Below are 26,366 nucleotides of genomic sequence, written 5' to 3' on the forward strand. Positions count from 1 at the left end.
TCAGTCTTGGTGGATGTCAGCACTCTACTAAGTGAAATCTTGTTTGTGATCATTAAAGTATTGCTAAAGTATTGTATTCCACTGAAGTTGAATTTGTCATTTTAAAAAATCCATCTTTCCAGGAATCCATCTCTACATGCCGCTTTGCTCAGCGGGTGGCTATCATCAAGAACGAGGCCGTATTGAATGAAGAACTTGATCCTACCCTGGTGAGACAGCCACACACGCCTCACTACCTCACCACTTGTAACTCAGGCACAACATCACACCACGTCTGTCACTACAGCCAGATCTTTTACATGACTTCCAAGACTCAATTTGATCTTTGAATGAGTTGAAATAAAATTTCAGCTTCAATCATGTGTTTAAATGTCCTCCTTCCAAAACCACGTTTTTCCAATGTCAGTCATTTCTTCTAAAATAATGACTTTTTTTTGGTGCTGCTATATATCAACTTGGTCTTCTTGTTTACATGCCTCCAATCCTGTTTTGGCATATTTTAGCCCAGGGCCTCACAATATCTTGAGAAAGCATTAAGTTGGGTAGTGTTCTGTATGTACAGTATGTACTTTGCACATTGCACATAAACATCCAAGAAAGTCCAAATTGTACACTTGCATTGCATTGCATTGCTGCAATTCTTGTCCCAAAAGAAATTCAGGAGATTAATGCTATTTGAAATGCCCTTAACAAGTTGCAGCATAGACCTTATACATACACGAGCTCATACAAGACATAACATTTGCCTGGCACATTTGAAACCATGAAAATGTATTTTTAAGAGTCTCTGCGCGCCAGCCCGGTTTTGTGTATGAACTGTGTATCTGGCAACTTTAGCTTTTCAGCTCTTCAGTGGAATCAATGTTACTTGAGTGTGTGTCTCTGGTTCTACCTCACGCTCTATCCCAGAGAAAAAAAGAATTATGTCAACATATCACAGTTTTGTTTGGCTTTCCTTGCTTTTCATCTAAAGACTCTTGAACAATCACACTTGGTAGCAATAGTACTTCATTTAAAAATGTGGAGCTGACTTGTAGTCATTGTTTGGTACATTATAAAGTCCCAGTGCACACTGGCGGGGCTTCAGGGGGCGCCGGGAGGGCGGCACTCTTATGCAGGCCCAGAGGTAGGATGAGATTTATTATTTGGGTTTAAAGGGCTGGATCATTTGCCCCGCCACCATCCCAGCTCTGATTTGTTCCGCTAGTGTCAGTGCAGTAGCTAACAAGTTGCAAAACATTTGCAGATTATAGTGTACGGTCTCTGAAAAGCAATTAGTGAGGAAATTATATAAAGTAAAAGTTGAACATTTGGACCAGTGATTTGATCATGCCGTCATGTGTCAGATACCCATTCACATTAAAAGATTCGTCAGATGGACCATTTTGAGTTAGGTATCATTCTAAATGAATGATTTGCTTGTTTAGATGTACATGAATAATTACTGCATGCTTGGACAAGACCAATTGAGAACTATGATCTGCAGAGCTTCACAGGAATCTTTTATGGAGGCAGTGGACCGACACCAAATCTTGCTACACATATACGTAATTTATTTGCAGCAATGGCAAGGAAACAGGAAATCAGGCAAAACAAACAGCTGCATTCAGTTTTGATGGGAAAATGAATCAAGTGTGGAATGACGCTGTGACGTCTCCTCATGGATGGTTTCCTCAAGAGTGGAAAGTGTTGTCCCAACCCTACATTTAACTTCAATTTAGTCTTGTTTCTCCCCCGAAGCAACCACGACCTCCACTTTAAAATGTTATGCCCCAAGATGCAAAGCAATATTGATAATATATTGAGTTGATCTCATTTGGGACGCCTGTTTAAAATGTCCAAACAATTCATTTAAAACAATGAATGACACACCAGAACCTCATTCCTGCAACTGCACATGATATTTTACTTATGTATACACCTCCGATTAGCTACAAATAACTGCAAAATAATGTTTAGGGGTAATATTCATTGCTGTGGATATTTGACATCACTGCCTTTCCTCAAGCACCTTGTGATAATTAGCCTTTTTTTAAAATTGTACTGCTGTGTAGCTGTGAAGTGCCCCCTATTCATGTCCATATGTTATAATTTTGTTGTGGGTAAACAAAAGCCTGTGTTTAGATGGAGTGAGAAAACATGCCCCTGTTTCCTTTATAAAACAGGGCCCCATAATTGCAGCATGTTTGTGTGTGGCAAACTACGTAATAGACGTGAATTTAAGCTCTAACCTGTGGTTATACAGGAGTTCTTACAGTTTACTGTGGGTGGTTTTGTGCACAGAATAGTTTGTTTGCAAAAATGATGTTGGTCTGTTTAAGTCAAGACTGTTTTTGTAAGTTTCTTCTTTCAGTTTGTAACATGCCATTTGTCATTTGCACATAATAAGAGGGACTGCTGCAGAACACCGGTACTCAGTTACGTCTGTCCAAGGGCCGTCATTTTTCTCAGCAGACACTGAGTACATTTGCATGCAGTCAAATAACCCCATCATAACCGGAATATTAGCAATAACCCGGTTGCGCACGGCCATGTAAACACCAATAACCCTTTGGAAAAACCCGAATATGCTCATATGCCGCTTTTTAAAAACCTGAAAATTACCCCTTCGTTACTCCTTTTCTAACCCGAAAATTGTGTCATGTATACGCCTATCAGGATATCCCGATCAAAAGGAACATTAATTCGTGTTCTGCGCATGTTCTAATCGAAAGGAATCTTGTGTCTTTGCCAGGAAATACTTGCAAACATGACGACACGCAAAACCCCCCACTTTTGGAGCGAGGGGGTAACAAGCCACCTCGATAGTGTGGTGAAAGACAGGAACATTATTATGTCGTTTACAGACGGTAGAAAGTACAGCAATAGCCAAATCTATCAGAAGGTGAGCGAGAAGTTATGCGAAGCAGGGTTTGTACGAACGCATCTTCATCTTTAGTGTCCGGGGGGCTCTGATGGATGTAGCATGGATGTGGATGGCACAGCTCCGGCTCCATTTCCTATTTCTTCACGTTCTCGCCTTCCATTAATAAAGAAAGTGAGACAGAATAGTGTCAAGTACTGGCGGTGGGTCAGTACCAAACAAAGGCGTTATCCGCCGTGCCGGTGTTGTTGTTGTTTTTTTCAGGAAGAAGAAGCAGAAATGACGCACGTTGCGTCATGACGTTTTCCATGCATCGAGAGATTGTCCGTGCTGGGTTTTTTTCACGTCACGCATGTAAACGGGTTATTCTGAATGTTTCTGAAAGCGGAATATTGACCTTAACCTGAATATTGACTGCACCTAAACGTAGTGACTGTGAGGGCTAGATGGTACCGTTTAAAAAAAAAGGACTTTTATGGAAATGCATATATGGTCGTCCCTCGATTATCATGGTTAGTTGGTTCTAGACTGCGATAATTGAATTTTACACATAGGCTATGGGATCACCGCAAGGACACAATAGATGGCCGGCCCTTTTCTACCAAGGACACAGTAAGAAGCCAAACTTTTTTTTTTTTAAGAGTTGATATTTTGCATATTTGCAAAAAAGCTTTGGCGGTCCAGAGGCCTATTGAGGACCCCTGTTATAGACCATACTGACATCATCTCTTAGTAAAGATATTTTTCAAACTATTTGAAATTCTGCCATGACGCTGTGGTACCAGCGTGGGCTTCGCTTGCTGAAATAGACGACCGCTGATTCTGCTGACCGACCACTGGTGGTCAGCCTTTGAGGATGCAGCTGGGATTGTTACATCAGACCACAGGTTCCAAAAAGCGGTACAGGGTGCAGCTCTGGACTGCAATGGTTAGCTCTGGTATTTGCTGTTAAAGAAATATATCATATAAGATGACTATTCTTTCAGCCTAATGGCACCTGCCCAAAACCACAGGTCAGGCCTGTTGAGTCTTGAGCAGCTTGAAATAAGGTAAGGTTTCTACATCGTGTGTAGAATAGACATTGATAACATGGAGAAGCCAGTCTGAGCTTTTGCAACTTTGTGTCAGGGGGACTATTTTGTGACTAACAAAATTTCCATGTCAGCAGAAAGTCGCCATTGCAGCTTGCTTTAGTACTTAGTAGAAAGCAGTGTTCAGGAAAGAGGTTGGCTGTGATTAACTTGCTTTGTAGTTTAGTTACAGAATTGTTTTTAGCCTGTTTTTATTACAGTACATCGCAGAGTAGGGATTCATTTGTAATCTTAAGGTTTATCTAAACCCCTCTCAAAATCTTTAGTGTTATCCTTATAGTAAATTTCTCAGATTTGCTGCTAGCGTTGGCTCTTTGTCCAGCTCTTGTTGCCTGGGGCATTCATAATCGAGCTCTTACCAACAAGTAACTACACAAATAGAAACATTCACCAGAACATTGCTGTACTAAATACTTTCATTGAGGTTATAGAGCTGCTTTATAATGTTGATATTGGAAGAGATAGATGATAATATAGTACTGTACTCTTTTTCATACTCTGTACTCTTTTGCTGGTATCGCACTTTCCTAAGTGAGACGTCACTGTTTTATTATCCAATCTCGTCGATACAAGAAGCATGCTGTTGAAGTTGTTTCCAAATAAAGGTGATTAACCAAGTTGGCTCATTTGTCATCAAATTACACCAATGGTTTTGTTGAATAGCTGTTACTTTGTTGAAAAGCTACAAATGACAAAATGGGTTTTAATCCCATTGTGCACCAATTATGAGAACTAAGAAAGACATTTACCTCTATAAGACAGCAACTCAACTTGTAATTAACTGTCATGCATATCCAGTTGTTGAGCAAGGTTATACAGTATATCACTCATATACTGCATATCACTCATTTCTGTTCTCTGTACTAATCAATCCCGGATGTTTTGTTTCTTGATGCCAAATCATTTCTACCAAAAATGATGTGAAAACATTGAGGCTAACCTCTTGAGGCACAGAGCCTTCTCGTTACTTCCATCATTTATATATATAAAAAAAGCTTACTGAGTCAAACATTATCAGACAGTATAAATATGCAGAGTCCTAATGTGTGCCAAGAGCGAGAAGCAGAAGGTTTGTGTTTGGCATCCTGCATTTTCTTGCTGCTGCGACCAGTTGTCTGGAATCACTTAAATGTTCCTCAATATGCATCAATGTGATAAACCACAAGATTGTCTCATCACTTGGCAGCACTGACATGACCTGGATTTGTGAGTAAATTGTGGGGTGCTTAGTTTGTGTTGTGTATGGAAATGTGTATAAAAGCGGTCTGTATGATATTATGTGTACATACACATCATGTTAACCTCTTACTACTTTTCTCTACTTATTAGTTGATAGCTCGCCTGAAGCAGGAGGTTCAATCTCTGAAGGAGGAGCTGTTCATGCTGACAGGAGAGGAGAGAGATGGCCAGCTTACCATGGAGGAGATCCAGAAGTATGCATTTTATCTTGTTAATGGCGACTTTGCTTTGCGACACTGGTTTCTTTGTTACCCAAAGAACCCAGTCATTCAAAGCTGAGATTGTTTCCTTGTTACTAGACACCTTGAAGCAGTGGTGAGTAACAAAAATGTTTAAATAAAGGCGCCGGCGGCAGCAGCTGGCTGCACACCAGGGTAGGTACTGACAGTGTAAAAAGTCCTCTGGCTAGGGAAGCAGGTACAGCTGGACTCTTCCCAGATGAGGGGAAGACACGGCTCCAGAGGTACAGGAGAATACAGGAGAACGATGAGATAGCTTGAAGGTAGCAAACTGAATGCTGCATGGGTCGGCTTTCGGTGCAAAAGGAGAAGAACCAGCGTCTCCCAGCCACCTCCACTCAGCCTGAGTCGTGGGCGGCCTGATTAGGAGCAGGTGTGTCCAGCTGTTCTGGATCCAGCTGAGCGCCCAACTGTAGGAGGAGAGAGAAGGAGAGCGAGCGCCACAAAGCACAAAAGCAGGAGATCGTCACAGAATCAGGCTGTTTTGTGGTTTAGTACAACCTATTATTAGTTAATCTTAATAATAATAATAATCTTAATAATAACACGGGCTACTGTTGCCATAATCCACTCAACTGTCAACTCCCAACGTCACTTCCTGTCCTCTACATGTCCGGAACGCATTTATTGCCACACACATGAGCACAAGTTTTATTTATGTCTTAAATGGCTTATTTTCTCTGATTATGTCTACTATATTTGGTAATACAAGTGTAAGGGTGACTATAGTGTTCTAGTAACGTTAAAATAATGTATTTAGACAGTCGGAAACAGGTTTTCTGTGCTCTAACTATGAAAATATTTAATTTAGGGTTGGTGGTTGGTTTTGTGGCGACACCTAGGGGCTGCAGTAATTAATTGAGTTGAGCTTGTTAGGCACAGAAAATGGATGATACAGAGCATACCAGACACTTTTTGTAACTGAATATTTTCTAATACACTTCTGCCTTGTGGACCAGGGGTCCCCAACCACCGGGCCTGGGCCAAGTACCGGCCCATGGGCGGGGCCGAACTGGGCCGAGGAAACCTTTCAGGTGCAATGATTTAAAAAAATAGACACACATTATTTTATTCAAAAAATAATATAGTTTGAAGTTTTTGCACGTTTATGTTATTTGTTGTGAGTGTCCCACTTTGTTTGACAGTCCTTGAACGCACCATTATACGTGCGCTAGCCTTCGCCCACTCTGCACAGCTTGTCAACTATGCTGTATTTTTATTGGGTTTTTTCAATTCATATTTGCTCTCAAATGCTGATACTCTGTGGGAATTCATAAAGGTAAAGTTTGATTACGTTATTGAGTGCTAATGTGTATATTTGTTGTGTGCACAGCTTGGAGTTAATTCATGCTAGCACACTGCCTGTTAGCACACACCTTAAGCAGCGGCGCTATAATCCTCTCTCTGAAAAACAAACTCCAAGTTTATAGTGGTGGATGGTGGGTCTGGATTCACTTTGTGCTTTTAACTTGATGTTGTTCCTGTCGTAGTTTTACACAATACATACTAAATAAGATAAATTGCATCGCGATACGACCCCTATCACCACCACCTCCCTGGTCCGCGGAGATTTGTGGGAACACGAGCTGGGCCGTGCATTGGTCCAAAAAGGTTGTGGACCACTGTTGTAGACTGTGTGTCTGTACGTAATGTGCAACTATAATAACATGATACCTGTGTGGATTGAGGAGTGTCATATTTTGAACAGCAGTGTTGTTTAATTAGGACACTAATTATCTCTAGCTTGGAGATTGTAGCTGCTGTGTCAGTCACTACCCAAATGCACACGTATGACTTACAGTCTATTGTAATTCAGTTGTTGGTGTTCAAATACGATATGTCTCTACACACCGGTGTCATGTCACGTATTCAATTACAAATGTTCTTTAGAACATTCTGACATTTATTCAACAGGTACGGCTTCATGTTATCCATATACTTTTTAAAAAAATGACTTATTTCAGCTTTCGTGGCTTTAGTTTGTTTCCTTGTTGGTGTAAACATTTCCCCCTCCCTCTGGCTTTGTCTTCTGCTCTTGTGAATTTACTATAGGAGCAGCAATTTGACACTCCTAGAAAATGCTCACTCTGATGATAGCTCAATCAAAAATACCGGTTAATGCGACTTATAGTCCAGTGCAACTTATATGTGTTTTGTTTCCTTGTCATGACGCATTTTGACTGATGGAACTTATACTCTGTAGATACTTAAAGTCCGGAAGATACGGTAATTGTCTGCTTTTATGTTTTTCATTATTTTTCTGTTTGCCCTCCAAATTAATTCACTGTATCCTCACGCCTATAGATTTTGGTCATTCCATATGCTACATGGACATGCTACAATATCTGTAGCCCTCTGTGTACCACTGAACTGCTGTCAACCAGTTTTCATAACATGTCTCTTCACACCTAAGAAAAGCAATCCCTTTTGTTTATAGGCTCAGGCAATTGTGCACGGCATAGCATATCCAAACACTGATTGATCTCAAAACCACCAATGTCACAGAATACCAAAATGAGAATGCCAAGTTTGTTTTGAGTCACCACATTTGTTTTGAGTCCTCCATCATGTAAACCTAGAACGTATCGACACCAAACATGTTTGCGAGAAAAAAGAAAGACTGCACATTTTCTGCCTACTTTAGATCCGCTTGGACGGTTTCCTTCTTTTCTTTCTAGTCTTCCAAAACTTGGGGAACCAATGTTTGGACAATCATCCAGACATAGTTTATCAACTGACTGGCCCAGTGGAGCTGTAGCACGAATTTAAGTAAATAATTGTCTTTGACAGAACCACACTCTAAGCACGAGAGCGCTCCTTAAATATACATCAACCGTTTTAGTGTCGATTGAGTCAACGCTGGGTATGACTGTTTAATTTCTGTATTTGTGATTAGGTTGGAGGAATTGGTCAAGGCCTTTCTAGATGATCCTGGTCCAGATGTAACACTGTCTTTGGGACCAGACATGAGAAAAATCCAGTACTGCTTCTCTCTGTTAAAGGTAATATATAGATATATTTAGAAATATTTATAAAAGTGCCCATATGTTCTGTGTATATCTGTCTTTTGTCTGTACAGCTATCGTTGCTATTGTGGAGGAACAATGGCGTTTTCATGCTGGTGATTGAACACTGTACCAGCCCTTTACCTTATTATGATACTGGAGAATGCATGGGAATTTGTCCACATGTGCTCTGTGGACTTAACAAAGACATTTGACAATGAACTTGTTTTATGCTGTTTGCTCCACGAATGCACACCCTTAACCAATTGCTATTAATTCCTGCACAATTAGAGCAGTAGCTCATCTGACTCCACCAAGATTGCCCTCTTCTACCAGTTCTGTTCATTAGTCTTTGGACTGATTTTTGGACAGAATTTCTTGGCCCAGCCCCTGGGTCTTGCTCACAAGGAGAAAGCATAGAGCTAGAGACTGACAGGCACATTGTGCAGTTGCTGTGTGGCTGTCATGGTGAACAGAGAGCTGAGCTAAAACATGGAAACTCTGCTCAGACTGCTGGTATGCTGTACATTTAGGATATCCCCAGTTGTCAGAGTCAGGTGCCCACCTATGAATTGTACAGTATTGTTGGCAATCTAATTGAACTTATATACTGTACAAGATTGCATCTGCAAACACTCAAACAGTGCTAATCATTTATTCAAGAAGAGGGGTAGCCTGACTGCCTGGCAAAGTAATGCTCTTCTTCCCCTACCCAGACTTATGTCTAGACACTGTTTTTTCAGTTTTCTGTCATCTAATTAGCTGGAAGGTGCTGTGTTGACATGCGCCCATGCCGTGTGTTTGGATAAGAGAGAAAGAGAGAGACCAACCTATTCATTTCTACTGTACGCATAACATTGCATACAGCTGCACCATCAGCTGGGATCTAATACAAAATCCTATATTTACAAATAACGCTCAGTTTTGATTGAACTGGCAGAGAAGTATAATATTAACAATGTGTTAATGCAATTGTGCACAATATGGTCAAGTGTAACTCATGTTTCAGTAACGAAATATTGAAGATGTTGAGTTGTTCTCCCCTTTGCAGCTGTAATAGCTTCTTCCCACATTCCAAAAACATGCATGTTCAGTTAATTGGCGACTCTAAATTGTCCATAGGTATGAATGTGAGTGTGAATGGTTGTTTGTCTATATGTGCCCTGCCATTGGATGGCCACCAGTCCAGGGTGTACACCGCTTCCCGCCCGAAGTCAGCTGGGATAGGCTCCAGCATAACCCCGTGACCCTAATTAGGATAAGCTTTTTTTCATCTATTATGTTCCCCAAAAATGTATTTTCGTTCACCCTTTCAATGTCCACACCATCAATTTGTATTTACGCGTGTGTGTTTTTCTGCTATTACCAAATAGCATTATTTTAGCTTTACTTTGCCTCACCTGCCTCCCATAACCGCACATCACTGAGGTGTAACTACTGAAAATGTTCATTTAGTCTAAAATATCAGTGTGCATTGTCAGTGTAATATTAGTAACAAACCAGGGATGAGTTGATCAGACAAATAAAAGAAAAAACATTAACAAGTCAAAATGTTGGTGAGCACAGGGAAAATACACGGTGACTGGAGTCAGAGCAGCCACAAGAACCTTTAACAGATGCCATTTGACTGTCTGTTTATGTCTCCTTTGTTTATTATCCGTGAATCATCTCCTGTTCAATTTCCATATCCTCTAAGATTGGATCCCGTACAGTTTATTTCTTCTTTTATTTGTTTTGCTGACCAGCTCTAATGATTGTGTCCTGATGTGTCTGCTGTGCATGACTGCAGGTTTTCCTTCTAACATCCTTGCGCTCATGTGGAAATGTCCAAGTCAGTCTCTGCTTCCTTTTGTTTGTTTAGTATAGCTGTCAAATGTTGTAGAGATATTGTCCACCCTCTGTCCTAACCTTATCCCCCACAGCACCAGACCTTTCTTGTAATACTCCTGTCATATTTTTTCATGCAGACAATGGTTCTGGCCAGTAGAATTGGACGCAGCAGTAACTGTGATATACAGGCATCACCAGCAGTCATACCAGAGGAAAAAGACATTTGTGAGCACCACAGTGCAGAAGAAGTCGCCAAACTCAAGGAGATGTTGATGCAACGCAACAATGAGATCAGTATCCTTTGTCATGATGCAGTCCACTTACTTTTGCTGTAATTAGAGTGCCACATTTTGTCAGTAGACAACAGTTTATGTCCGACCCATTTAAGAACGATTCTCGTGACAATGATGACGCCAATCATTTTTGAGGTGTTGTTTGAAGACCTTTCTTAGATGGTGCTGCTTCAGGTTCGTGTGCCAAAAGGAAATCAGACCAATAGGCCGCTTGCTGCATTACCATATTCATCTAACAGTGCAAGCGTATCTTAATGACAATGACAAAAAGACTTTGTCTTATGTTGGTGCTCATTATGTGGTCAGTTGAAATTGGAGCAACTTATGGTCCTTGAGATTAGTGTTTTTCCTTCCCAGCTCCTGTCTTTTGAAAGGCAGATTCCATATATCCTGTGATGTCTGCTTTATTGGACAGCTTAACAGAAAGTGACAAGACAGATGGGGAGGAGAGATTGAATGAACATCATGAGTTGAGTGTGACCACAATATTTGGAGTGAACAGCTTTCTAGGCAGCCCACTGATCCAATGTGGAGCCCCACCAAGAAATATTTTCACCCTACACTTGAAGCCTATATGGTCATGTTCAGTATAAATGAAGATATCAGATGCTACACATCTCCGTGATGGAAAAACCTGTTGGACATCAGTTATAAGTAAGAATCTATATGAAACAATGACATGGAACCCACAGCTAAAGTATATTTTCTTTTTGCTGTAATTGCTGGCCACAATAGGTTAAACAAAATTGTGTTGGCTTTAAAACTTGGCAGAGTCTCTGTCATCGGAGATGCTAATTGGAGATACATTTCCCTTATGCTGTTGTTCCCATTTTTTGGTTGACGGGAATATAAATGATCCTCGCCAGGTCCTTCATTTATCATCTAAAATAATGCCATTTCCTCTGTTTTGTGTCCTGAACGTCCTCAATTATCTCCTGATCACTACAAGTTTAGCGGTGATGTCCGTCCGCAACTAGACATGTGCTAATGCCATGACAAGACCATGCATGAGGAATATACAAATGTGTGTTATTAAATGTGCAGGACTTCCAGTTTAAGTGGGAGAGCAAGAAGAGAGACCAGAAGCTCCATCAATATTTAATGAGAGCACAATCTTTTATTAATATACTTCTATATATAGCATATGTATACTGTACTGTATATACTTGTATGGGTAACACTAGGAGTATGTATAACAATGGGAGGCTCAAAACAAGCGTAATACTCTTATTCTTTGGTGGCATTCTGTTGGAAATATTTCCAACAGCGTTGAACAATAAATTTGTAATTATTACCATCTGTCAGCAGCTATATTAGCAGGAAAAAAATCCTACATCACTCTAGTCAGTATTTTCTTGTCAAGTGTACCAATGGTGACCTGCCGTCAATTTAATAACCAAAACATACAGTATGTGCAATTCCGTTGTCATCAATATTAGAAAGAAATGCAATCTGGATGCACAAAGCAGTCAAAACTGTAGTCAGTATATGGAGTGAAAGGACGCAATTATTGTCCTAATGCATGGAGACATAGCATATGGAAAAGTGAAAAGTCATGGCAGCTAAACTGTGAACAGTATCACAGTGGCAGGTCTTATGTTTCATCCTTCTGTGGTAGCCAGCCAATGATTCTCTGTCATACTCACGCAGTGCACTCGGCCTCACAAGCATATCGACACTTGGACTCAAGTAGACAAACACATACAATCTCATCATTAGAGAAGATTTTGTGGAATCTTGGCAAGTCCTCTGCAGTCTCGCTGGCTCCCCTTCTCTCTACTGATTCATCCCAGACCATGACATCTCCCCAAGTCTGTAATGTCTGACAGGGAGCACATGTCAGCAATCTGCCATTATTAAAAGCCCACTATTGTGCTGCCGTGAGGAAATTAATGTGCATACAGCCCTTTTCTTTTGTTGTCATTTTTGGCTTACTCTATGGAAATTCTGTATAAAAGTGCACTTATTCATCAGTCTGGCTTTCAGGCCAGGCATTCAGGTGCAGCATGTTTTGTCATCTCAAGCATAATGACTCAATTAATTGTTTTGACTGCTCAAACAAAAGACAAATTTGGTCTATAACTCATTGCCTTCAGGTATCCTGGTTAAGCTTTTGAAGAAGGAGAAAAAAAGGGCAAATGATGCCATACTTCAGCTCACCAGTATCACCAACAGACAGAAGCATGCCATCATGAGTGACTCCAGTTTGTCAGCAATGCCACAGTTGAAAGACGGAAACAACGAACCTTCCTCGAATACTCCTGGAGGACGAGCTGTACTGTACATGAAAAGAGGTACAAATTTCTAATCTTGTTTTGTGTTCTCAGCTGCAACACACTTTGAAGATGTGTTCTTTGGATTTTTTTCGTTACCCAACATGTTACATTTCCTGTAGGAATGGCCCAGTACCACTTTTCTGATTCTGATAGTGCTACTTTGAGTGTAATGCACAACATTTGTTTTACCTCTGCAAGGGAGATTACTACATATATGTTCAATGCAGTCCAATGTTCAATGCATAAAGTTGAGATGAGTTTCTATGAACAATTTATTTTTATGTGGACACTTTACATAATCTTCTAATTCAAAATACATATCCGACAACACTGCTGCTTTTTTATTTGGCAGGTAAGTTTTGCCACATTTTGTCCCACTAGTTAGCTGTTCACAAACTGAATAGATCACACTGTGATAAATCTCTTGAAAGGGTCACGTCTCCTGCAATATCCTTCTTGGTGTACAAATTCCGTCAAACTTGGAAGGAGCGAAGCGTTGGCCAGAAGGAGTCCATAAAAATGTTAGGGCAGAGCTTTTCAGCAACATTACAACAGCCAACAAAAAGTTCTCTGTTTGACCCTAATCAGCGCCAGGTAGGAAGTTTTAATGTGGAGTAAACATATTTAAACTGATTTCCTCTTCCTTACAAAAGCAATCAAACATCATGAAAACATCATCACTTCATCTTTCCAGCACCGCTTTGCGACTGCTCACTGCTGTGAAATAGTGAGAATGAGACAAATGGATCCGACTAACAAAGCAGTTTATGGATTGAGTAAATGTTTAGCAGATGTTGTGTCTTGTAAAGCTGACGGTCAGTTTTTCTTAGCTGGAGGAGACAGAGAATTTGTGATGAATTAGATGCTGAGAGCGCAGCCAGGTGATTTCCCTCCCTTGGAATGTGGGCAGCCCAGGCCGATGTGTGTCTGGTAAAGTTGTCTTTGGAGCATGACAAAGCCGTGATTTTTGGAGAATGGAAATGGAGCCTGGTATACCTTTTGGTGCCTTATCTCCAAACAATGTCATCAGTGAGGTTACATGGACATCTGAGTTTCCTGTTGCAGTTAGTACAGCTTGTATATTAAACCTATCATTATTATTATTATTATTATTGTTGGTGATTAATATAAACTCTGATACTTTGTGGAACGTGAAGCAGAAAACGTGACCAAAAATTCCAATATGTGAACACGAGACCTGGACAAGTGACCTGGACCAAACCTCCACATTTCCACTCCGAACTGCCAAATACTGAACACTAGTGCTACAATAAGTGGCGTTTTTAATACACAAAATAAAAACACTGTAAGCTATTTACTATGCTACTTTTATTGAATATACTGTATACATAAAGCATTTAAAATATAATTTTGTTCAGCAGAAGTCTGTTTTTTTCTCATCTCTTTGTGACAGATTCCTCCCATATGTGTCCTTGTGTCCTGCAAGTAGAACATCATTACAATGCCACATATTTCTAGAGGTTTAGATTCTAATCTGAATGGAAAAAAGTCCACATTCAACAACCAGTCCTAACTTCTTGTGGGCCAGTCAGTGTAATTTTAACCTTACCTTAAATGCAACAGGAATGCCGAGGTTATTGAGAGTTAAGCCATTTCAGCATTGAGGCACGCTTCCTAGCCGGCGGCAGCATTTATTTGGCTTTTCCTGCCTGATTTTGTCTAAATGGATGATGATAAACCCGAGTCCGAGTCATAACGAGCTCAGTCGTAGCCACTGGGCAGTGGATTCTTATGAACCAGAAACTCATCTCACTAAGGCTGTACTCCTGTCTGCTTTAACCACAATCCCCCCATCCTCTCGTTTTTGTGTATCTCTGCCCAGTGTGGTGAAAGGGCCAGCTGAGGGGTAATTGCTAACAGTGCGTCTGAAAGATGAGCCTCTTAGGAAAATAAACACACATTTGAATCTAGTCCAGACAGATAAAGTTAGGCAAATCACTCATTCTGGTAATGGACAATGTGGAACATTGTGAAGGATATAGTGGAGCGATCATGTCGCATATTTGCCTTTTAGGGTGGTGGATGATCTAATACAGTACAAACGTCTTAGTTGATTTCACCTTCACCTGGCATTACTCGCCTTTGCCTTATTTCATGGTACATAATGTCCCCCAATGCAACCACTTCCACTTGATGACCTAAGGAAGTGAAGCATCTGCTGCTCTCCAACCACTAAATCTCATACAATGGTCTTGCCTATTTGATAAAGCTGTCGGAATGTGGTTTTATACGTTGTGACTGTGCCAAATTCTTCAGAAAAGTCACAAATATGAATCTTTGTCTTCTATACATTTTGTTTACAGCCCATGTCATACTGCTTTTATTGCAATGATCCTGTTCTGGTCTTCATCAGAAAATATCTACAATCCAGTATTGGTCCACTTACATAAATACACTGTACCTACTCAACATGAGACGTACATAAAAGTCCATGTAAATGATCCAGCTGCTCCATAATCAAATTAGTTCACTCAGGTCACTCCTGTCATTCTCCAGAACACCATGCATTGAGAAGAGTCTTTTACTTTCCAACCATAATAAGTGAGTGAGTAAGTAGTTTTGGCTAAGGCTCCTCAAAATGTAGAACGTCTGGCTTCAAATAAGATTTTCTTATCAGTAGCTTATATTTTAATGATGGATCCCTTTTATTGAAAAAACATAAATAAATATCAGGTGGGAAAATGGACCAAACAAACTTGACACACACTAATAACTAATTACTATTTACACTTGATTAAAGAATGCTTCTTACGGTTCACTCTCTTTAATTTTGATTTAGACCAGAATGGGTAATGGCCTCAACAGAGCAACAAAATGGATCATTCAGGGGTTGGCCAGACTCCCTAATTATTAATCACACTTCAAAGTCCTGTTGATACTCTTCCCAGAATAGTGGGAGCTTCTATTACACCTAAGGCAAAACCAAGTAAACGTTTTCTACCACATTACGTTTATGAGGATAGAACATTTGGTTGACACATAAATTCCAGAGCATATGGGTTGTTGTGGAGAATCGGTTTAATCAAGTTTTGTCATCAGTTGAAACTTTAGCGCCTAATGTATGAATTTCACTTCATCATCCAACCATAGTGGCTCATCGCATATTACCCCTGCAAACATTCAGAAACGATTTAAGCAATCCATTCAATTTAAGCATGATGAATACAGTACCACCATTTAGGAACACCCTTTTCTTCTACGGCTAGTTACCTAAAATATGAATTGACCGATCATAGTATCAGTATGCGATTACGCTACAGGTAACCTGCATGATTATTAGGCTTTTGTCGTTATATTGGATTTTTGATCCAGCATGACGTTACTCCTAATCACAGACTATAGAAAGACTGTTCTGTCCTGTTTTCCTACAGCGTTGTGTATTGTTGTTAGTTTTGCTTTAGTTGCTACCTGTTAAGGAACTCTCAGTGCCTCTTTAGCCATTACATGTCCACTTGGGAATTTTCATCTAGTTTTCTCACACTTCACGTTTTTTCATGTTTTGTTAATAGTGCACTGAAAAGAACTTTGACAATATTCAAAGCAACTCTTTTTTTTTTAGAATGCTAAGAAGTTCAAGTCTGCATTTTTCAAGGTGGAGTCATCTTGTCAGGGATTGTGTCATATTTAATTATGCTTTGGCTTTCTCTTTAAGCCTTACAATGTTCAAACTCAATTTTAAAAAAAATCCGTCTGACACTATTGTTTTATGTGACTTTGTGATACAATACATATTTCACATCTGGAATGCCGTGACCCACTTGGAGACTAGGAACCATTTTGTATGCACGTTAGATCATTGTTCATTACGTTGTGCTAATTCAAAGCAAACACATTGCACAGATCTTTTTTCCAACCTCAGTGGGTCTTTGGATGGTTTTTTCTGAATGAACATTTCATGCTGCATCCACAAGCCCCCCATTGTTACTGTGAGTGTAACAGATGTCCCCTATTGAAAAACTGTAAATGTAATGATGATGACCTTTCCATGGAAACCATTCCTGCAATAATTCACCTCTTTCCATAGACATCATTCTAAACCCAGCTCCTAACTTTGCCAATATATAAAACACGGCCAGAATGGAGTTCATTTTCATTGAAAGTAATCTGCACTCATTACAAAATTGTGATATCAGAACTACATTTCTATTGTGTCCCCTGTACTTTGCAGACTGAACTAGTTTCCTTTCAGGTTGATTTATTTTTGTGTCTAGCATGTACTGATTGATGTCTGCTCTCAATGTGCTTCAGATTGTTTTTACAGCTAATGAATTTACAAGGTGTTCTTGTAGTAATTCAGGCCGGTGATGACTTGTATTAGGCTTATTAGGGCTGACAGCAGACTTGAGATGTCAAGACTTACATCTTACTGTAAACTCTACTAGCATGTAATGAGATGCTGATGGGTCTACCAGGCCTTCTGCACGTGTCTGTGAACTCGGCAGCATCTTACATCGCAATCTCCCTGTCAGACGACCACAATAGAAACATACACCAAATGATGTCTCCTTTTCAGTCTATTAAGCAGGTTCTTGCTCTTTGCACACAATGAAAAGTGTTACATATGAGGGAATGGATTCACCATACTTCACAATGCTGTCTTTTATCTTGTAAAGGTGTGTAAAAATGTTGAAAAAAACTCAACAAAGTCCAAACACATTCCTCTTCTGTGGTATGTCACCACTTGGGGCACGGAAAAAAGTTAGACGAGAATTGGGACATTGAGCCGTGTGATCTCATTACCCCACAAATTCTGTTAGTACGACATTAAAAGACGTCATATCGCTTGAAAATATTTCCGGAATGTTGCTCTTTAAAAGTCGAATGAAGTGCATTTCCCTCAAGAAACCCACAGATTCATTTGTTGAGGTTGGCTCTTGCAACAGATGCCTGTGAGATCCCAGCTGGTTTCGATCAGAACTTTCCAAAAATAACAAGACTGAATTCCCCACTGTCCTAATCCCACATGAGTAACTGTCCTCTCCATGTCTGGTTTGTCGCAGAAGTCCACACAGGGCATGGACTCTATCAAAAATCATGTGTGAAAGTCTTTTGTGGCACTAGGAATGGTGCCAAATAATACGATGTCATTGCATCCATCCATCTATCCGCATTCAACCATCTATTCTGTTCTGTGTTACAGGGCTGACTTTAGACGAAAGACGGGCCACACTTTCACAGGGTAGATAGCCTACTGTAAAGCTCGTGATGGATTCACAGAAGTTAGCCGAGCGAACCACTACACTGTCAGGGATTGTGTCATTGCAGGAATTATTATTATCTCCGCCAAGTGCACAAACAAGGTTGTGTTTTTTTTTTCTTCGCTGTTAGTTACTTATGTCCTGCCACACTGTTCAAATGGACTTCATGTAGGTTTGGGGAGGTGCTTGTATCATGGAAGAATTCATTATTAGCACACTTTAGTGATGAGCTGTATTAAGGTTGGTACTGTCTCACTTGGTCATTCATATAGGGTTTACTAATACACAAGCAACAGCATGGTTCCGCCCTACATTGGCTTGTCAATACAATTCCTGCTCCCGCCAGTTATTAATGATAACCAACACCTTGCGGATGTTCAGATGTTTTACATGCACTCGCTATGGTCATTAATGTTATACTGCATTAATTGCATTAATGATTTAGTTGAACTGTTTTTGTCCAGGGTGGAACAATTATGCAATGTACATCTTCAGGAATTTAAAAAAAAGTTGCAAGTTTCATCAAAACTAAAATTAAATTAGTATTTATAATTTTCACCTTGTGTAAATTAGAGAAAATCCAAGACAAATCTAAACTTTGCACCCTTGCTTTATCTCAAGTGTGGGCCATTTTGACTTCTATTCATGTAACAGTGAATAGAATTATTTATATACTGTATATATAATTGTTGTTTTTAAATTTCTCCTTGGCAGAGGTCTGCACTCTACTGAATGCCTTCCAACTATTATTATTCATACTGTGTATGTACTGTATGTATTGCAGTCTTGCATATAGTAAATATAGCATAATAAATGATTTTTTTACAATAAGCGATGTTTTTGTACTTTTCATGCAAAGTACAAAAAGGTGACTATTTTTTATTTATCTATAGAATGAGACAATTACAAAATAAAATAATATTTTGCATGGTATTTACAAATTCCTTTCTACTTAGATTACAGTATACATTTAAGTAAAACAATGGATTTTTTTTTTGTAAGCATAAACTTTTTGAAGTAGTTGTTAAACCATATTATGAGCTCATTAAAAAGCAACTGGCAGCAGGAGGTTCAGTCCAAACTGATGCCCTTTCCTTACATGTGGTAAATTGCCAAAGTTGGGGGGAGGGAAGCCTTCCATATAATGCTGACATGTTCTAGATAGATGCTTACGATATACTGTATGTGTGTGTGTAGTTGTGTCTGTGTTTACTGGAAGACATGAATGTCCTTCATTTTTGTAATTAGGTTTAAGTGGGAGGTCGACAATGTCAGTGGGGTTCTAGCTCACATCTGGAAGCCAGACAGGAATTGGGTATACCTATGGATGTGGAAACAAATTACAACTTGCTGAGGCTTCATAGTTGACAAATTTATGGGTAAAGGGTGCAAAGCAATAGCCTGGGTGGCCGGAGGGTATGCAGTCATTACCAAAAGTTTTGAGAATGACACAGATATTAATTTCCACAAAGTTTGCTGCCTTTTGTAATGGTAATTTGTATCTCCAGAATGTTATGAGAAGTGATAAGATGAATGGTAATTAAAAAGAACTTAATCCCAACACACAATTTCCACTGCATTTCAGCCCTGCCACAAAAGAACCAGCTTGTTAGTGATTCGCTGGTTAACATAGGTGAGCGTGTTGGCTGAAGATGACTCTATCATGCTGATTGAGTTAGAATAACAAGGATAACACTGGAAGCTTTAAAAGGAGGGTTGTGCCTGAAATTGTTGGGGGGGGGGCTCTGGCTACCTGCAAGTAAACAGGTGCAGTCATCATTGCTTAGCACAAAGAGCTACACAGGCAAGGATATTTGTCAGATCGGTATGAAGTTCAAGGAGTGAGCTTCAATGGTTGAGAAGAAGGCTTCAGGGTGCCCAAGAAAGTCCAGCAAGTGGCAGGGCTGTCTCCAAAAGTTGATCTATCTGTGGGATCAGGGCACTACCAGTGCAGTGCTTGCTCAGGAATGGCAGTAGGCAGGTGTGAGTGCATCTGCTCACACAGTGAGGCGAAGACAAAAAGGTGAGCACTATCATCAGTCCTGTGTCATGCCAACAGTAAAGCATCCTGAAATCATTCATGTGTGGGGTTGCTTCTCAGCCAAGGGAGTGGGCTCACTCACAATTTTGCCAGATAACACAGGCATGAATAAAGAATGGTACCAAAATATCCTCTTGAGAGCAACTTTTCCCAAACATGCAACAGTTTGGTGACAACCGATGTTTTTTCCAGCATGATGGAGCACCTTGCCATAAGGCAAACCTTTAGCTAGTTTTCAAGAGGGGTGACAAACAGAAACTTGCAAATTCTGACAAACTCCAAGCATTGATTATGCAAGAATGGGCTGCCATAAGTAAGGATGTGGCCCAGAAGCGAATTGACAGCATGCCATGGTGAATTGAAAAAGAAGGGTCAACACTGCAAATATTAACTTAATGTAACTGCCTTTGACACGTATGAAATGCTTGTAAGTATACTTCATGTCATAGTAACATCTGACAAAAATATCAAAACACTAAAGAAGCAAACTTGTGAAAACCAATACTTGCATCATTCTCAAACCTATTGTCCATGACTGTGCAGCAGTTCATGTGTGTCTGCCGTGAGTATTCACACTGGATTTGTATTGTTGATAGGGCCGCTGCTGTCAGTGGGTAAGCAAGAGGCCTTTGAGAGCTTTATTACGGACCACGAGGATCATGTCATCATTGAAGACAACAGGAGCCTGCTCAAACAGAGGTAAACATGATTAAGTTGAATGATATCAGAAACAAGAAACAATATGGGCAGGGCATCTGAAGTCAAAAGCTTTGTTTGCAAAGGTTTGTTGTCTACTTGTCACATTTTCATGCCGACCCTCAAGCTTTCAGGGATGATTAGTCTACTGTTTGCAAATCACTGTGTTTTTAAATAATCTCTAAAGATGTTTGGCAAATATTTTATAATACAGTATATGAGATGCTATTTGTAATAAGTAAATCGTTAACACATTTGTTATCACAGGTCAGCAGAGGCCAGAAAACTTGGGGAACAACTTCATGACGCCAAACAAAAAATCAGTAAGTTCTCTGTGGATGCAATCATTTCATGCTTAGTGCTAATTTGGAAGAGTTCAATGATTATGATAGGATACCGGATGTCTGGATACGGGATACTGGATGGAAGTCCACTTTCTTGCTTTACTCAGTCTCCTTTCAAATGAAATGTATCTCCTCACAGTGGGCCACAGCCACGTGTCACATTCTCGTCCATTGTTGTTTGCTAGCTTATTTCATTTCCAAAGATGCATTCAATGTGGCATGGTTTTTGTTCATACTAAAACTGCCGACTGAGTAGTGTCAGTGCTTTGCATTGGAAAAAGAGGCATTTGCTCCTCTGAACAATATGAGTGACAATTACTAGTAAGTAGCTTGTCAGCTAACGTTGTTATACTGTATATTTGATTGCAAAGAAGAATAGGTTGTACCTTCTGTAGCTGACCACACCTAATGGTTTGGAATCATTCATAAGCTCACTTAAAAATCGGTTGTTTTGTAATTGTAATCTACATTCTGTATTTTAACTTCAACATTATTGAACTTATAAAAATTATTGTTGAATATCAGTGCTCTTAAAAATGACACAATAGAACAAAATTGAGATCATGTCGGTGGCACGCGGTGAGGTTCTTGGCTGGTGAGACACTGGCTCTTCTGGATGGAGAGGATAACAAGAAAAAGAAGAGAATAATTCACTTTTGTTTGGAAAAAAAAAGTCTTCAAATTGTATTCAAATACTTCTTAGTCCCATTTATTTCTTATTTTATTAACTGGAAAAAATTCATGTTCTTACCTTTTATCTGTATATGAAATACATGCAGCCTTTCTTTCAAAGTTATGATACTTTGTTGCAAAAGGCTGATGACCTCCTGGTGAGCTTGGGTATATAATCATCCATCTTTGCAGTCTTTCTTTCATTTGACTCTATGCTAGCTAGTGCTGCTGCTGTAAAACAAAGCTGTCTTTTCATCTGTGGAAGTACGGTAGTGACAAGCACCTTCCAGCTCATGCACGCCTGAACCCTTCACGCTGCAGCAAGTGACTCCCGTATGACATGACTTTCATTGTGCTTTTATGATGATGTCACGCTTGCGTTAAAGACATTTCACGGGCTGTAGAAAGATATGATGTATAATAAGTGTTTCTACTCGGCCAATAAAATCTGTGCATTGGCTCTAAAAATTGCATCTCTAATTACAGAGACAGATGATAGAGGAGAGAAGCAAAGCAAGCGACACAGAAGAACAAGTGAAATGCGGGGAAAGGAGAGAGAAACGAGTGAGACATACGGAGAGAGAGGACAGAGAGACAAGTGACATAAGAGGAAATAAGACTGAGAGATACGCAGTGAGAGGACGGAGAGACAAGTGACGCACGAGGAAATAAGATATCCTGAATGAGAGATAAGGACAGAGAGCACAGAGAGAATAGTGACAGAGGAGGAAATAAATGAGACACATAGTGAGAGATATGGAGTGAGAGGACAGTGAGATGAATAAACCGGAGAGAGCAGAAAAATGAATACACATTAGGTCCTCTTAGAGAAAAGTGGACAGCGAAAAATGAGCTTTCAGCCCAGAATACTCGTGTATTTTCAGCACAAAATAAGCTTGTCTCATATGTTCAGAAACTGAGGCAGTCATAAAAAGTGGCAATGTGAAACACCACTTTGAGACAAAGCATAAAGTGTTTGACCAAACATACCCACTTGGGTCTAAACTGAGGTCCCAGAAAATAAGCGGCCTCATAGCCCAATATGAGCAATCCACCTGAATCTTGATCCTGTAGGTCAGACCTAATAATAATAATAATAATTGACAGCCTGCTCCTTCCAGCTCCCTGGCTAACTACTTGACTTAATCAGTGGACTTTGGTGGTTGCCGGGCTACTGTTACACGTGTAGGTCTACTTTGAAATAAATGTACTTTTCAGAAAATGGGTGCTTGTTTTGACAATATCTTTCAACATTTTTTGTTGTTTCTCACCACGTATAAAGCATATACAGTAGGTAAGCCAGCATCGTTGGCAGCGAACACAAAGGAATCTTTTTCTTCGAAGACGTTTCTTTTTGGGGGGGATATGTTAATGGTTAGCTTACCGCGGGGTGAAAAGACATCTCTGTCATGTCTAAATGAACGCCAGCGGGCAAACACCGGCTTCCCCCTCCCTTCCTCTCGCTCATCCAGTCCCCAGTCAGAACGCATCCATGAGGCATTCAGAAAGTCAGATGTTTTGAACTCTTTTCAAAGATGCGCATTTTCCCACTTGGGTGCTAAAAAAAATATTCAAGCATCACTTAGGGAGCCACAACGAGGAGGTTGAAGAGGTCGACCCCTGAGTTTGGCCAAGAAGACATACAGTTTGCTTCAATTTGTGTGTTTTTTACTAATAACAGGCCGTATTCAACCACGAAACAGCGATCATTTATTAATACATTTTTGAAAAAACAAACAGACTTTTAGTAATTGCTGAGACATTGGGGAAGGGTAGAATTAAGCTCTTCCTACTCCTTTTCAAGCATGTGTAGCCATATTATGTTCCTTCGTGTAACTTTAAGCATGTTCAAAATAAATTAAACCATTACCATTGCTTGATATAGGAAAAAGACTCATCAAATGTCTTGATGCATTCCTCCTAGATGAGGAGTGTTTTTAGTGGACGGTGGCTGCCTCTTCTGGCAGGAAACTGTTGCTGTAATATTATGCTTGGTGTGCTTGCCTGCCATCTTGGAAGCTCTGCTTGGAAACTAAATGCAATATTTGTCTCTTGGTTGATGTAGAATGTAGAAAGAGCACAATATACAGTAGATAGAGGCCTTTTATTTTATCTCTTGAATCTTTCCAGCATTGGGCTCACAATCAAAGCAAGAAAGAGCAGCTTTTGCAGACCTTTGTCCAAAGGTTTCCTTGGTTTATAGGATTATTCTTGGCAATATCATATGGTCATGGAATCGAAACCCACTGGAGGAGCATCTGTTCTGAGCCCTTATGTGCAAAAAGTGCAAGGACATATATTTATTTTAAAAGAGCATTGGTGTACATCTTGAACTCTGATTGACACATGGATACAGCAGCACATCCATCCATCCATTTTCTATGCGCTTATCCTCACTAGGGTCGCGGGTATGCTGGAGGCTGTCCCAGCTGACTTCGGGCGAGAGGTGGGATACAACCTGGCCAAACACAGGGCACATATAGACAAACAACCATTCACACTCACATTCATACCTATGGACAATTTAGAGTCGCCAATTAACCTAACATACATGTTTTTGGAATGTGGGAGGAAACCGGAGTACCCGGAGAAAACCCACGCACGGGGAGAACATGCAAACTCCACACAGAGATGCCCAACAGAGATTCGTACCCAGATCTTCCAGATCTCCTGACTGTGTGGCCAACATGCTAACCACTTGGCCACCGTGCGGCCTACAGCAGTATATGAACAGGAATTTTAATTTCTGGCCACACACTGGATGATTTATGCACTACACTCCCTTTCTTGTCTTTAATGGCACAAATACAGTATCTCACAAAAGCGTACATCCCTCGCAAACGATTTTTATTACAGTATATCTCCTCAAGGGACAAATATTATAAAAATGATACTTTGATGCCCTTTAGAGTGGTCAGTGTACAGCCCGGACAGCAGTATAGATTTACTATCCACCACACAAAGCCACTGTCTAAATTGCTGGCAGCTCAAGTGAGGACCAAGATAATTGTGTCTTACCTACAGTCAAGCATTGGGGTGGTAACATGATCTCGAGCTGCATGAGTGCTGCCGGTACTTGGGCGTGGTTCATTGAGTGAAAACAATGAATTCCAACAGGTACTGTGATATTCTAAAGCAGAACATGATTCAGCTCAGTTCGGAAACTGGGCCACGTGGCAGTTTCAGCTACTCCCAAACAACCCCCCAAGATTGAACTTGTTCAAGCGTGCTCACTTGTACTTGCTTATCCACCATTCAGACAATAGTGGCTATGAGTTGAGTAATTTTCAGAAGACAGTTCATTTATACTGCTTTCCAAGCTGTACACTGACTGAAAGTTTCATTTCTATTGTATTGTTCCTTGAGCAGCTATAATAAAATGGTTGCTGTGGATACTGTATAAAAGGTTTTGAAAACACCATCACAGGAATACAGCATCTGTTCTTTTATAAGCATTGCCTGTGAGATACCGATAGGGCTAACATTTTCACCCAGCAGTCCAGTTAAAACACTGTAAAAATAACAATTTGTATGTTTCCTTATATCCATTTCTAGCACAAAAATCTTGCATGGAAAATGTACTTATTGTGTCTAATGACATTTGATCACTTAAATTGTTGTGTTTAAGAGTTCATACTACTTCATATGTTGACTTAACAGGCTATTTGTGTTTCAATAACTCTTGAATCAACACATACACCGACACAGGATAGCATTTATGATCCTTGGATCTTCAACTTACCGTGGTAATTATGCGGCATAACAAGTTTAACCTCCAGGCCACAAATATTTATTGTGGCCTGTAGCTTGAAACCAGTGCTTTATAACGACGACATGCCTTCTGACTAAATGTGGGGGTTGGAACCTGCACAAGCTTGGTATCGAGCCCACAGACATGTCCTGGAGAGGTGGGATGAGTTGACTGAGGTGTAATGAAGCATAGAACTTTATTACTTCAAACAGTGGTGTATTCATCTTTTAAGGATTTTCTTCATGTCAGAAAATCAGTTAAAAATAATGCCAAATTGCTGTCTTTAAAGTATGCCGTCATTGTTATTCTTGCATTTCATGGATGTAAGTGAATGAATTCATCATACTAATACCCTGATGCGTATGGAAGCTCGTATTCATAAGTGTGACCTGCTGGCCCGCTTTGGGCTTTAAAGTCTCCCAAAGTGACTGATGTAAACCACACATATACCATATGATATTGACACTGTTAACTCAACATGTCAAGCAGGTTTCTCAATTTTTCTACTTTATCAAGATGATGAAAGAAATAAGATGGGGAACGTGTTGGATAGAGTTGTGTGTGGCCCACCTCCCTGCAGAGTTGATACAACAATGATGTTTTGAAATTAAAATACAAACTTTTGAAAAGTGCAGGTTCTTTTCATTCCTGTTTAAACACTGGAATGCGCTTGTCTACAATAATGGCGATCGTGTACATGCTGTGTACATCACATTCAAAATCATCGGCGGACATGGTGTTGTATGTAAGATAATGAGCTGGATAAACCTGCTCCTGCAAACTGTACATTTACTGTATACAGCTGAG

At 40.0% G+C, this 26,366-nt stretch overlaps 1 protein-coding gene across 8 annotated transcripts in view; it reads left to right on the forward strand.

Moving 5' to 3' along the window:
• kif6 (kinesin family member 6) overlaps positions 1 to 26,366 on the forward strand; it is a 59,556-nt gene that overhangs the window by 21,553 nt on the left and 11,637 nt on the right. For 7 of the 8 annotated variants that reach the window (XR_008573418.1, XR_008573417.1, XM_054796472.1 and 4 more), the window contains 7 exons: positions 123 to 209; positions 5,284 to 5,387; positions 8,329 to 8,434; positions 10,405 to 10,561; positions 12,657 to 12,854; positions 20,693 to 20,795; positions 21,060 to 21,115. Coding sequence is in view for 6 of the 8 variants with exons in the window: in XM_054796472.1 (XP_054652447.1) it covers positions 123 to 209; positions 5,284 to 5,387; positions 8,329 to 8,434; positions 10,405 to 10,561; positions 12,657 to 12,854; positions 20,693 to 20,795; positions 21,060 to 21,115 (811 nt within the window). In the remaining 2 variants the exon portion in view is untranslated. Of the gene's footprint in view, positions 1 to 122; positions 210 to 5,283; positions 5,388 to 8,328; positions 8,435 to 10,404; positions 10,562 to 12,656; positions 12,855 to 20,692; positions 20,796 to 21,059; positions 21,116 to 22,294; positions 22,422 to 26,366 lie in introns of those variants that run through there. The other variant, XM_054796478.1, reaches the window with a different exon arrangement.

This window comes from Dunckerocampus dactyliophorus, chromosome 13 (genome assembly GCF_027744805.1).
Source record: "Dunckerocampus dactyliophorus isolate RoL2022-P2 chromosome 13, RoL_Ddac_1.1, whole genome shotgun sequence".
NCBI classification, from domain to species: domain Eukaryota; kingdom Metazoa; phylum Chordata; class Actinopteri; order Syngnathiformes; family Syngnathidae; genus Dunckerocampus; species Dunckerocampus dactyliophorus.